Source organism: Salvelinus sp. IW2-2015, linkage group LG15 (genome assembly GCF_002910315.2).
Source record: "Salvelinus sp. IW2-2015 linkage group LG15, ASM291031v2, whole genome shotgun sequence".
In the NCBI taxonomy this organism is placed as follows: Eukaryota; Metazoa; Chordata; class Actinopteri; order Salmoniformes; family Salmonidae; genus Salvelinus; species Salvelinus sp. IW2-2015.
In genome coordinates this window covers 16,212,414-16,227,369 of record NC_036855.1, presented here as the reverse complement: position 1 = coordinate 16,227,369, position 14,956 = coordinate 16,212,414, and the positions used below count along the sequence as shown (strand labels likewise).

General features: G+C 43.8%; 1 protein-coding gene across 1 annotated transcript in view; it reads left to right on the top strand.

Annotated features, from left to right (window-relative positions):
* LOC111974205 (nuclear receptor subfamily 6 group A member 1-A) overlaps positions 1-14,286 on the top strand; it is a 127,089-nt gene extending 112,803 nt beyond the window's left edge. The window contains exons 6-11 of the mRNA XM_070446968.1: positions 4,781-4,950; positions 5,407-5,640; positions 5,898-6,152; positions 7,501-7,622; positions 7,771-7,923; positions 8,057-14,286. Of these exons, the coding sequence (XP_070303069.1) occupies positions 4,781-4,950; positions 5,407-5,640; positions 5,898-6,152; positions 7,501-7,622; positions 7,771-7,923; positions 8,057-8,196 (1,074 nt within the window). The 3' untranslated portion in view covers positions 8,197-14,286. The remainder of the gene's footprint in view (positions 1-4,780; positions 4,951-5,406; positions 5,641-5,897; positions 6,153-7,500; positions 7,623-7,770; positions 7,924-8,056) is intronic.
* The last annotated feature ends 670 nt before the right edge of the window (positions 14,287-14,956 follow it).

Here is a 14,956-nt window from a genome sequence, read left to right as displayed (position 1 = left end):
GCATAGCCAAGATAGATAGAGTAATTGCCTTTAAGACTAAATGATATTGCTTTGAAATGCATGCATGTAAAGGAGTGAGTGTGTGAAAGAATGCGTATTGGTGTGGATTGATCATCAAATCTCATATCAGGGGAAATGCCTTGAAGGAGATATGAAGGAAAGTATGAGGAGCGGGGTTTTAAAAGAAAATACTACATTTCAATTCATATTTCATCCTCGCCTTACAGTTCGTTACATTTCTGGTAACGCAACATTTTTGTTCCGCAGCTCAAATTCACCGTAAGAGTCACAGTAACCACTATCCAGTAAGCACAAACTATTCAACAGTGACATATACTTTTCTTCTTAAACATGTTACACTATTGAATAATGCAACCAAACCATATGACAGTCTTGAATAAGGCAACAATGTGCAGACAATTAAAGGGTTCATTTTCTCGTTGCTAGGCTACTGTAACGTCAGGTGAATGATGGGTGTAGAGTCAGGCGCAGAGAGAACAAAAGTTTTACGGGAACAAAACGCTTTAATGTCCACAGTGAAAATAGGAACAGGTACAAAAGGGGTGACGCCAAAACACAGGCGCAAACACAACCCACAGACCACTGTTTAAAATAAGCTGGACAGCGAAAAACCCACAATCAAATAATCCACTCCCGACGTAACATGAACACACAAAATAAGCCCGCACAAACACTAGCGGGCGAAACTAACCTAAATAGTACACCTCCCAAAACCCCAACAAGAAACAGGTGAAAACAATTAGACAGACATAAACGAAAAGGAAAAAGGGATCGGTGGCAGCTAGTAGACCGGCGACGACGACCGCCGAGCGCCACCCGAACGGGAAGGGGAGTCACCTTCGGTAGTATTCGTGATCAGTAAACTCCCTCCTGACGCGCGGCCCCCGCAGCGCGCCGACACCTGGCCACCGTGGGGCCCTCGGGGCGACCCCGAGGGCGGGTGCAGGGCGATCGGATGGAGGCGATTGAATTCCCTTAGTAGATTTGGATCCAATATATCCCCACCGGGACCCAGCTCTCCTCCGGCCCGTACCCTCCCAGTCCACGAGGTACTGCAGGCCCCTCACCCGGCGTCTGGAGTCCAGTATGGACCTTATCATGTACGCCGGGGACCCCTCTATGTCCCGAGGGGGCGAGGGACCTCCGGAACCTCACCTTCCTGCATGGGACCACGCTACCACCGGCCTGAGAGAGACACATGAAACAAGGGTTAATACAATAATACGAAGGAAGTAACAATCGATAACACACCTCGTTTATTCTCCTCAGGACTTGAAATGGCCCTACACACTGCGGACCCAGCTTCTGGCAGGGCAGGCGGAGGGGCAGGTTTCGGGTCGAGAGCCAGACCCTGTCCCCGGTGCAAACACGGGGGCTCACTGCGGTGACGTTCAGCGCTCTTCTTCTGCCGTCCATCGCCTGACGCAAAGACTCCTGGATGGCTCTCCAGGTCTCCTTAGAGCGCTGCACCCACTCCTCCACCGCAGGAGCTTCGGTCTGGCTCTGATGCCATGGTGCCAGAACCGGCTGGTACCCCAACACACACTCAAATGGTGACATGTTGGTAGAGGAGTGGCTTAGTGAGTTCTGGGCAATCTCTGCCCAGGGATGTATCTTGCCACTCCCCTGGCCGGTCCTGGCAATACGACCGCAGAAACCTACCCACTCCTGGTTCACTCTCTCCACCTGCCCATTACTCTCCGGGTGATACCCCGAGGTCAGGCTGACCGAGACCCCCAGATGCTCCATAAACGCCTTCCATACTCTGGACGTGAACTGGGGACCCCGATCAGAAACGATATCCTCGGGCACCCGTAGTGCCGGAAGACATAGGTAAATAGTGCCTCCGCAGTCTGCAGGGCCGTAGGGAGACCGGGCAACGGGATAAGACGATAGGACTTAAGAGAACCGATCCACCTCGACCAGGATCGTGGTGTTCCCCTGAGACAAGGGAGATCAGTAAGAAAATCCACCGATAGATGGGACCACGGCCGTTGTGGAACGGGGAGGGGTTGTAATTTCCCTCGTGGCAAATGTCTAGGAGCCTTACTCTGGGCGCACACCGAACAGGAGGAGACATAGAATTGCACGTCTCTCACCAAGGTAGGCCACCAGTACTTCCCTCTAAGACTTCGCACTGTCCTTGAAATACCCGGGTGACCTGACGAGGGTAGACTATGAGCCCATCGAATCAATTGATCACGAACAGCGAGCGGCACATACCTACGACCCTCCGGGCACCGTGGAGGCGCAGGTTCCGCCCTTAGTGCCCGCTCGATGTCCGCGTCCACCTCCCATACTACCGTGCTACCAGCTTAGCCGCCGGAATGATGGGAGTAGGATCGATGGACCGGTCATCAGTGTCGTATAGTCGGGACAGCGCGTCGGCCTTAGTATTGAGGGAACCTGGTCGATACGAAATCGTAAAACGAAATCGGGTAAAGTACATGGCCCACCTTGCCTGACGAGGATTCAGTCTCCTAGCTGATCGGATATACTCCAGATTCTGGTGGTCGGTCCAGATGAGAAAAGGGTGCTTAGCCCCTCAAGCCAGTGTCTCCACACTTCAGAGCCTTGACCATGGCCAACAACTCCCTATCCCCCACATCATAATTCCGCTCCGCTGGCCCGAGCTTCTTCGAAAAAAAGGCACAGGGGCGGAGCTTCGGTGGCGTACCCGAGCGCTGGGAGAGCACAGCCCCGACCCAGCCTCGGATGCGTCCACCTCAACTATGAACGCCAAAGAGGGGTCAGGATGCGCCAACACTGGCGCGTCGGTGAACAGCGCCTTCAAACGACAGAAAGCTCTTCCCTCCATCGTGGGGAGAGGGTGGTCACTGCTCCTGCTGACTCCATCAGTAGGTGCGGGCTTCTGTAACGTCAGGTGAATGATGGGTGTAGAGTCAGGCGCAGAGAGAGCAAAAGTTTTACAGGAACAAAACGCTTTAATGTCCACAGTGAAAACAGGAACAGGTACACTGTTTAAAATAAGCTGGACAGCGAAAAACCCACAATCAAATAATCCACTCCCGACATAACATGACACACACAAAATAAGCCCGCGCACACACTAGCGGGCGAAACTAACCTAAATAGTACACTCCCAAAACCCCAACAAGAAACAGGTGAAAACAATTAGACAGACATAAACGAAAAGGAAAAAGGGATCGGTGGCAGCTAGTAGACCGGCGACGACGACCGCCGAGCGCCACCCGAACGGGAAGGGGAGTCACCTTCGGTAGTATTCGTGACAGCTACACTCATTATATTTGAGCTTCAAGACATAAGCACAGAGTTGCTGTGTCTTCATCAAGTCACGTTAGCCTATCAGAAATGAACAATTAACCCTCTCATACGAATATAAAAGTACAGTAGGCCTATCTTACAACAAACCAGGTTTAATTTTTTATCCTGTTTTTATAGCTTAAGCTATGTATTTATAGCCTAAAATAAGCCCATTTATTTGTGTTCTGAGAAAATGTGAATGTGATCAAATTTGTTTATTTTCAGACTTTGACTGGAATTAATCAATCCACACAATTGTGATGACATACCTTTTTAATACGCTACAACTAGGGTCCGGAGTTGGTTAGGTTAGCCTACTACCAGATCAGGAAAAACTCTGGGCCCCGGGAAAACATGTTCCCCCTACTCTGGGACCTGTGGTTCCACCTCTGATATCACCACACAATGTTACAAATGAAAAACACAAAACAGATCCTATTTGTATGATCTACATTTGACATGTTTTTGGTGGTGGGGATGGGCTTCCATAGTTTTATGTGGCTCAGTGCAGACGGAAGCTACTGCGACAATTTCAGAATGTAGCAGGCTGTTACTGCAATTTCAGGTAAAAACTCAATGAAACAAGTTTGAAACATTAGGAAAATGTCTATACATTTCAGCTGTTTCAAAAACATTGCTCTACTATTTCCATTTATGCTGTAGGAGTGTTGGCTCAAAGAGACAATTCTGTTTACACTGCCCTGCTTTAAGGAGGGCAACTGTTGGGCGAGTGTTGTGAGCTACCTCCAGAGGTAGCGGTTGAGACGTAGCAAGTACACAAGTTTACATTTGAGTAATAGGAGTAGCCGATGGTATTTTTAAAGAATGTGTAGTAAGTGTGAAGAGGCTCTAAGTCTTGATATGCTAATGCTCTGCAAATGGCTTTGTAGATTATGTTCTCTGTATAGTGTTTATGAAGTGGTAAGGACAGCCATGGTCCTCTATTGTTGGTACTTTATCCTTGTGTGTGTGTTTTTGGTTTTACTATGCTACGAGAACTACTCACAAGGATAGTAAATCAAGGAATATTCGGAGGAACATTCGAAGTGGGGACATTTTGCCACTCCCCACAAGGGAAAATGCTATTTTAGGCTTAGGGGTTAGGGTTACAATTAGGGTTAGGGTTTGGGGTTAGGGTTAAGGTTAGGGTTAGGTTAAGGGTTAGGGGTTAGGGAAAATAGGATATTGAATGGGAATCAAATCAATCAATTGTTTGGCCCCCACAAGAATAGTCAAACAAACATGTGTGTGTTTGTGGTGTGTGTGTGTGTGTGTGTGTGTCTGTGTTTCTTTGTGCCTCTGTGGAAAACGTTTTCCTAGGATAATTATACCCTGGATAACAGTGTTATATTAATCAATTCAGATGTCTCTTACTCTCACTCTCAATCTACCCCTCTCTCTCTCTGCTCTTTCTCTCTCCTTCTCTCGCTCTCTCTGTTCTGCCTCTCTCTCACTCTCATTCTCTCTCTCTCAGATCACAGATGAAGAGATTGAGCGGATCATGTCGGGACAGGAGTTCAAGGAGGAAGCCAGTCTGCCGGAGCACACCTGGAGCAACAACGGTGACAGTAGTGACCACAGTTCTCCTAGCAACGGCGCCTCCGAGGGCAACCAGCCATCACCTGCTTCCACTCTATCATCCAAGTGAGTTAGCAACTCGTCTACATGAGGGAGCATCGTAAACATTGTCAGCAGTTAGTCCATGTATGAGATAATTAACTGCCCCTGACATTGTAACACCTCATTGCCTCGTTTTTGCCAAGTTTGCTACCGAAAGAATGCCTGAATGCAATCTATTGAGATTTAGCAGCGATATCTGTAGATATCAGCCCATTATCTGCTGTTCTTGGAGACATGCATAGTGTCTATCTGCAAGCAGCAAGGCCAAACATACTGGTATTTACATCTCTCTGTGTAACCATCAATTTATCTAAATCAACCATGTACTCTGATTACGTTAGATGTGCATAGAAACAGTTACTCATAAAATCTCAACAACAGAGGCACACTTATGAGATACCAAAACATAATTCATGGCATTTAGTGTAAGTACAGTATTTATTTGAATGAGTATCTGACCATTGTGTTTTCTCTGTCCAGTCGTTCTTTAGAGATGGGTGGTGGCTACACGGCTGCTGTCAGGGACCAGTACATCAACGCCCCCATGAACACCCCCTACCAGCTGCTACCTCACCTCTTTAGCTACGCTGCCCAGTCAGGTCTGCTGGCCCCCCAGCCCCGCAGCCTCTACCCCCAGTCACACCCCCTGGTGATGCAGCTTGTGGCTGCAGAGGACCTGACTCCACTGGCCACCCCCATGCTGATAGAGGACGGGTGAGTAGGCCTGCTTAACCTGACATTTCTGCTGAGCAATGGAAGTGTGGCATGTATTTCACATAACAATTTCAGCAGACATCTATTCGGAAATGTGTTCTGGAAATGTGTGTTCCATTTTACAATATGAATTTTCTGACCATGTGACCAGGTCAGCCAAAGCTCCTGGCCCAATACAATAATATGAACAGCATGCTGTTATGAATCCTGTTGATATTCACATCCGCGTCTCTCTGTCTCCCTGTTATGTGTGTCAGGTACAAGGTGACTCAGGTGGAGTTGTTTGCGCTGCTGTGTCGTCTGGCCGACGAGCTGCTGTTTCGTCAGATCTCGTGGATCAAGAAGCTGCCGTTCTTCTGTGAGCTGTCTATCGAGGACTACACCTGTTTACTCAGCTCCACCTGGCAGGAGCTGATCCTGCTGTCCTGCCTCACCATCTACAGTGCACAGATCTTTGGAGACCTGGCCGACGTCACCGCCAAGTACACTCCCTCTGATGAGGAGCTGCAGGGGCAAGTACTGCCAGGCAGTAGGATCACTGTCAGTGTTAAACAATGATACTGGGGGTGACCATACCCGCCGGCCATGCATTCATAGGTTTATTTTGCTATCAATGTATGGAAAGAGACCATTTATCTGAGAGCCCCTACTCTTATTTGGTGTTGGTGTTCATGCATCAGAGGTTACAATGCAATATTGTTCGCTCACCTAGGCTTATTTTATTGTAGTATTTTTGGAGGTGTGGTAGTTGAACAGGGCTCTGAAGAGAGGGGATCATGTCAAAAGTTGAGTTGTGTTTCCTTCTGCAACAACAAACTCCTATAGTGACCATCATTCCACACTGTCAGTTCACTATCTTTAAAGGCTATGATGTCTCTACCATTACACATGGGTATATTGGCATTGGACGTGTGCCAAATGAACTGGCCCGTGAAGCAGACAACTCCTCAGGACTGTGGCTAGCACAGTCTGMGCCATTATGAAATACAGGTCCGTCCTAGATTGGCCATAATACTGTGGGGGCTTAGTCGTGTGTAAATCAGACCAGAGTTATCTGACCTTATGGCACACTTGCTCCTAATTTTCTATTGAATTTACGGCTGGGTTGTGTTGCAATAGCCCATTTTTCTGCAGTTTTCCCATTCAAGGAGAAGGTGTCTGACTAACTATGGAAGTGCTAAACGCTGTGTAGGCACATGTGCTAAAGATATTAGTTAAAGAGACCCAGATCTAAGGGGAGCTGTAGTGTAGAGACAGGCATGGAGATTGATGAGATCAGTTTTTCATTTTCACATGTTTTAGTATCTGCTCCTTAAAGCTATGGCCGCAATTTTCACTGGGGATGGGGGGACATGCCCCCCCCACATTCTGAAATTGCATTTTTGTCCCCCCCTGTTTTATCATTGGAATGTGATACAAAACGAGGCAACAGTTGGCTTTAGGACCATGAGGACGTCTCTGAGCGGTCAGGTAGGCTGTTTGGAGTGTTTATCTGACTGGAGAAAAAACAACAACATTATGTCCCCCCGCTTCTAAAACCAAAGTTGCACCCCTGCTTAAAGCTAAAGGAAATGTTTAGTTAGTGAGATGAATGTCCCTAATCACTTGTAGTGGATCAGACATAATCCACTTCTCCCCCTTTAATTTCCCCTCATCTTCTTATTATGAATCAACTCTCACATTATCATGATTCTACTCTCTTTTGACTTTTTCTTCCTTGAAGTCATCCACTTCTGCAGCCTGTGCGAGTGTGTATGAGAGCTGGAAGTCTTGTTGATTTTGTGTTTTTTGTGTATGTTTTGTTTGTGTGTGTGTCACATTTCACAATCTCACCATGTTTTTGTATGCYTCCCCCCCAAGGTTCAGTGAGGATAGCATGGAGTTGATGGAGAGGCTGATCTATCTGTTCCGCAAGTTCCACCAGTTGAAGGTCAGCAACGAGGAGTACGCCTGCATGAAAGCCATCAACTTCTTGAACCAAGGTAACACACACACATGCACTGCCAGCCAGACACAGCACTGTTCCAACAGGACTTCAAAAACTGCTCTGCTGCTTTATGAAATAAAAAGGATGAAAACCTCACACATACTGTACATAAAGCTGTCCTCAATGTGTTTTTGCCTGTACAGATATCCGCGGTCTGACTAACGTCTCCCAGTTGGAGCAACTGAACAAGCGCTACTGGTACGTGTGTCAGGACTACACTGAGTACAAGTACCCTCACCAGCCCAAACGCTTCCCTGAGATCATGATGTGTCTGCCAGAGATCCGTTTCATGGCAGGTAAGTTGGGGCATGGGGATTGGCATGGAGGGCGTTGTATTTTATGACATGCTAATATAAAGGTCCATAGCAAGGTAGGCGACAGGATAATTGTTCTGTACTCACACCCTGTAAAAAACGTGTTTCTTTCCAGGGAAGCTGGTGAACGTTCCTCTGAAACAGCTCCCCCTCTTGTTTAAAGCAGTTTTGCACTCCTGCAAATCCAGCTTCATCAGCAACAGGACAGGAAGTTCTCCCTGTACGACTACTACTGGTACCTCCCCCGGAAACTGAGCCCCGCACCCCGGCCCCAGGACCGCTCCTTGACAAGAATCTTGCCTGGGGGGTGGGGCAAGGGACTGGTCCCCCTTCCTGTGAATGTGACAAGCAATTTTTGTTCTCTATATATTTATTACACGACAGAGCTGAATGTATGCTGATTTACGCTGTGCACATGCTTCTGTACAAACTAAATGCACATAGATGCATTGGTCTTTGGAGTTTACAAATATGTATCCGATTGCTCAACGTGTCGGTGTTGCCATTGTTAGAACTAGATTTTTAAGATTTATTTTATTCGGAATGGGAATGGGTATAAATGAGTTGACAAGTGTTTTGAGACTACCTCAGGAAGATGATGTTGCTATTTTCAGGTACCTTTTTCTCGCCGTTTTGAAATGAAGAGGTTGCCCAGTCTAAATCAAATCCCTGTAAATGCTATAAACTCCTGAATCATAGATGATAAGTCGGCCTTTACCATGACATTGACCAAAGGCATTGCTGCATATTCAATTGAACCAAAGATAGAAAAGCATTCAACCCCGCAAACAACAAATGAATGTCCTGAATTTCCCACTAGTACTGGTGTATTTTCTCACTTCTTGTAGTATTTTTGTACACTCTTTCATACAACCCACAAACAGACATCCTGTAGGGATGGCCTGGTCAATGTAACATTCCTTGTCTTTCAGTGAGATTAAATTTTGTTGGATTGTGGGATCTTCATAGAAAACAAGCATACGGGTATTTTCTACAATCATAGACTGCAGAGCAAATTTAGTTGCAGGGGTAGGGGAAATTTGTTATTAGCTTGAATGAGATTTTGTTTTGACCAAAGTGATATGCAAAGTTTTTTAAGCAGCACCCATAGATTGGTGATTAGTCGATAGCTCAGTGTAATGATTTCTTATCAATGAAGGACCAGGATAAGAAATGAATCAATCTGTGTAAGAGCCAGAGGGGAGACCCTCAGACAGACCGTGTAGCTTGTTCTTATCCTAACCCCTAGGCTGAGACACCACAAACAAGGGTTCCACTCTCTTCTCTCCTAGTCCCTGTTGCACACATCTATTCCTCCAGACATACAACCCATCTTGGCTTTCAGCCCTCCACTGGTACTTCCTTGCCCAAACCTGAGCCTCTGCACATGCTCACTGGGTTGGTGGTCCGATCCGCACAGTTAGGCTACAAGGAAATGTTGGCTTGTTCATTTGTACTACTACATTTGTAGACAGTGTTGGGTTTAGAATGCTCAGGTGACTACATTTTGGCTGCAACAGAGGAGAGATGGAGGAGACATTAGGGGCATTAGGGTCTATTAATCTGGTCTGGGTTGACAGACTAGAGGTTACTTCTGGCTTGCACACATTGTTTAAAAAAGCTATATAAAGAAATAGGTTCTTTATTTATGAAGTATGAGATGATCATTTCAACCAGCCGTTAGCCGTTTCATAACAACCATTGTTTAAAACTTTGGAGCAATGCAGTCCTTGCAATGACTCTCTTTTATGCATGCTGTGGTGAGGCAGGAGACATTCTTTGACCATTACAATGGCAAAGTGCCCACCCCGTATTCTCCTCTCTCTCAGGTCCTTGTGGACCGGTATTTAAACAGGGTAAAGTGAGTGTTATGTATTGCATTCATGAGTTACTCAGTGATCACTATGCTGATGTACTTGTAGGATTCTTAATTGTAGAATTCTGGACATTGTAGGTCCTTTTAGAAAGTGTTTTATTTTTCAGTTTTTTCTGTTTTATGAAAGTGGCTGTTGTTTAAGGGCATGTTTTAAGACTTTAACTGTTGCTCCCAGTTCAGTGTTTAGCTTATTTGTCTGAAGATGGTCGGAGACAGGACTTAACATCAGTAAGGTCAGAGAGGTCCCTTTTCCACTCTGAGTATAACCAAGCTAACCTCAATCAACAGGTGGGCTTACGATTGCTGCCTCCATCACTGGGTCTAGACTAGTCTGTCTATATCTTCTTAGCCTTAACACTGTACTATACTGTACCATCTAATGTCCTGAACCACGCTTTGAATAATTTCACCAATGCAGTGTTCTTTGTTTCAGTAGTTTCAATTAGCCACCTTTCCATGTTTTGTTGTGATACATTTCATGTATTTAGTTTTTTGGAGTGAAAAAGACCCCTATCATTTGTTTTATTTTTAATTCTTTCTGATGGATGTTGGATGTGATTCTATCACCTTGACGTCACAGTTCCAAAGGAAATAATGTTTATGGTATTGATATTACAATTCTAAAGTGTTTACAAATTGATAACTTTTACTATTACCAAAAACACGGATTTGATGAATAGAATGATATATGCAGAGAGTGAATTAACCAATGGCAGGCACCTGTGAAACCGGTAAATATACAGTGCATTCGTAAAGTATTCAGACATCTTGACTTTTTCAAAATGTTGTTACTTTACAGCCTTATTCTAAAATGGATTCAATTGTTTTTTTTACTCATCAATCTACACACAATACCCCATAATGACAAAGCAAATTTATTAAAAAGAAAAAACAGATATCACATTTAAGTAATTATTCAGACCCTTTACTCAGTCCTTTACTCAGTACTTTGTTGAAGCGCCTTCGGCAGTGATTACAGCCTCGAGTCTGTATTTGAGATGTCAGATCGGGTTCAAGTCCGGACATTCAGAGACTTGTCCTGAAGCCACTCCTGCGTTGTCTTGGCTGTGTCCTTAGGTTTGTTGTCCTGTTGGAAGGTGAACCTTCGCCCCAGTCTGAGGTCCTGACCACTCTTTAGCAGGTTTTCATCAAGGATCTCTCTGTACTTTGATCCGTTCATCTTTCCCTCGATCCTGACTAATCTCCCAGTCACTGCCGCTGAAAAACATCCCCACAGCATGATGCTGCCACTACCATGCTTCACCGTAGGGATGGTGCCCGGTTTTCTCCAGACGTGAGGCTTGGCATTCAGGCCAAAGAGTTCAATCTTGGTTTCATCAGACCAGAAAATCTTGTTTCTAATGGTCTTAGAGTCCTTTAGGTACCTTTTGGCAAACTCCAAGTGGGCTGTCATGTGCCTTTTACTGAGGAGTGACTTCCGTCTGGCTACTCTAGCATAAAGGCCTGATTGGTGGAGTGCTGCAGAGATGGATGTCCTTCTGGAAGTTTCTCCCATTTCCATAGAGGAACTCTGGAGCTCTGTCAGAGTGACCATCGGGTTCTTGGGCACCTCCATGACCAAGACATTTATCCCCCGATTGCTCAGTTTGCGGACAGCTCTAGGAAGAGTCTTGGTGGTTCCAAACTTGTTCCATTTAATAATGATGGAGGCCACTGTTTTCCTGAGGACCTTCAATGCTGCAGAAATGTTTTGGTACCCTTCCCCAGATCTGTGCCTCAACACAATCCTGTCTTGGAGCTCTACGGACAATTCCTTCGACCTCATGGTTTGGATTTTGCTCTGACATGCACTGTCAGCTGTGGGACCTTATATAGACAGGTGTGTACCTTTCCAAATCAATTGAATTTACTACAGGTGGACACCAATCAAGTTGTAGAAACATCTCAAGGATGACCAATGGAAACAGGATGCATCTGAGCTCAATTTCAGGTCTCATAGCAAAGGGTCTGAATTATTATGTACATTTTTTTTGCTTTGTTATTATGGGGTATTGTGTGTAGAATGATGAGATTTTTTTTATTTAATCCATTTTAGAATAAGGCGGTAATATAACAAAATGTGAAAATAGTCAAGGTGTCTGAATACTTTCTGAATGCACTGTATATGCATATTTATGCATGATCTTTCCATATGCAAAGCCTTTATTGTATTCCCCAGTATCCTTTGGAACAGAAGTGATAAGGTTTCACCTCAGATATTAGAAGGGAGTCACACATTGTGGCTTTCTACTTTTCTTTGAGTTTACCATCAGTAAACAAAGCCCGAGAACATTTAAATGTTCCAGTCATGGTGGGGAGCAGCCAGCCACTGGTCTGGGGGGCTTAGTACACATGGCACGCCTAAACTCAGGGATCAGAACTTCTTAGGGGACATGTGTGTGAGACCCTAGCCCAGTGCTGCTGTCCCCATACAGTGTCACTATGGCCATCATACGTAAATATAGACCCTTAGTGGCAGATCATTCCTAGCAGTCGCTTTTAAAATCTAACGTCACATTGTTACCTACCTTACAGCCACCTCCACGACTGTTTGCCACTTTCATGTTTTGAAATACATGTATTACATTCTCATTAGTATTCTATTATTTTCTAGAATGTGTTTTCACCGATAATGGATATGTTATTTGCAATTTCTATACTGAAACTACCTCTTTTTGTGTCATCACGTATCTTACTTTCACACAGGTAATGCTTTAAAAAAAATAATATTCATTGTTTTCAATAGCTAGGTTTCCATCCAATTGGTGACAGATTTTCTTGCAGATATTCTAAAATCCGCATAAAGAAAATATGCGCATTTCCCACCAGTGGTGTTTCCACCAAACAGACTTGCGGTAGTGCACAGAAAATGTACTTCTTTGCTTCAATTTTCATTTACCAAATAAAAATCTACATTTCAAAGTTTTGTCACAAAAATTGTTGTGCTAAATGGCACATGTGACTATTCTGGTTTTGGCACCTGTGCTCTAGCCAACAGCTCGCACATACACTGCAGTTAGGCTGTGCGGATTATGATATTATTATGGATAAGAGCGAGAATATTTCTATTTGTCAAACGGCAGTCAAGCATCGATCATTATGTCAGACCCTCAATATTTATTGGAAAGGAGCGTAAAGCTCATCACCTTTAACATTCCATCATACATTATTTAATCTGTGGCCTAATAAACTGCATGATTTCCCGAGTCGTAGCAGGAGGACCATACACCATATCATTGTGTGACTCCAAGTTTACTTCGATATGATGCTTATTATATCAATATTTGTGCATAAATGCGTTTCCACCACCATTTCTTGCATAATGAATTTTACTGACATGAAAAGATCCCACCATGTCGAACTAACAAATCATCTGTCGGCATTTATAACATTGTACCGAAACGTCCTGTTTCCATCACAGCTGTCAGGATTTGTTTTTATACCGTATGACTTTACTCACATAAAACATTTGAATGGAAATGTGGTTATTGCACCAATGTTCTGTTATTTTGTGTGTCTTATTTTATCCAGTTACCTCTCACTGTTACTTATTGTGCATGTAAATGTTGCCTCATATGCTATTCCGTGCTACCTCAGGACAAACTGTCTTCTAGGCCTTAGTGGGTGGGAGTTAGTTTGACCACCTTGACATTTTACATTTACTCTAACCACTTTTTTTCTGTGATCATCATATATTTTCCAACATCGATTATGTAATTAACAACATCATACCTCACTGATCAATAAAAACTGATCTTATTTACCACCTTGATTACCATGATTACCATGATCATGATTACCATACCAAAGAATTTCGACAGGAATCTCAACATGAATCAGTTTACTTTGTAGTGTCATATTAATAAGTATTGTATTCAAATCAATGTATTGTGTTCCTTCACTATATTGATATAGTTGTTTTGATGTACCAAACAATCTACTTGTGAAGTGTAAAGAGTGAAATGATCAGTATCATGTTTGATATTTATAATGCTGCTTGTGAGTGATTATCAATTAGAATGTAACTTTGGCCAAACTGCCATTTACTGTTGTTTACATGCTTTTCCTCACTCCTCTCAATAATAACTGGTGAATGAGTTTTGTGTTATAAAAGTGTTTTAACAAGCTTATTCAGTGTTATAACAATTCAATCACTGAGGCTACTCATCAGCGAGCCCACAATGGGGAATGTCTAAGGCAACTAGAGGAGCAGATAAAATCATAATGTATCTCTGCGAACAACATCTTAATGTTTTTCCATTGAATGTGAAGATACCACTAGATATGCAGATGAAATACATGACATTTTTATCTGCCATGTTTTTTTTGTTTTTTAAAAATCTTTTGAAAAACCTTTCTCCTCTGCTCTTGTTACTACCTGTGATGAATGTGATCCATACGTGTTGAATGCATGTTTAGAATGTGTTAGGATTTGAAACCAAATAAATGTGAACGTTATGCAACTGTGAGATTGTTGTCATGTCAAGCATTATTTGAGTGCCATGTAGAACCCTTTACACAGAGGGTTCATTATGGAACCCAAAATAGTTCTACCTGGAACCAAAAGGGTTCTCCTATAGTGACAGCCGAATAACCCTTTTGGAGCCCTTTTTTCTAAGAGAGTAGTGTTTTTGGAATGCACACTCTCTGGCATTTGAAGCTCGTCAACAGATTTTGGATGGGCCTAATCTGTGTGTCCCTGATCCATCCCCCAACATCCAGTCTAATTTGTTTTGCGACTATCATTCACACACACAAAAACAAACTGTTCCTGCATGTCAAATCAGATAGAGAATGATCTGTACCTAGACAACATGAATTATGATCATCTACATTTAGGTGTAACTAAAGTGCAGGAACAGGGTCACAGTATACTGTACCTTTGGTAGAACCTAAATGCTAAAGCTATAGGGAATAATGCAATGCATATTCAAATGTTAAGCAATTCATATCTACTATAATAGGTATAAATTGTCCTTACTATAGTCAGAGAAGAGGAGGAGAGATGAGAAACACATGATCGGCAGATTCATGGTCCTGTTTAGGAGGTTGATCGATAGTTTGTATTTGTAGTTATTATGGATCCCCTCCATACTCTTCCTGGGGTCCAGCAAAATTAAGTCAGTTCTACCATTTTTA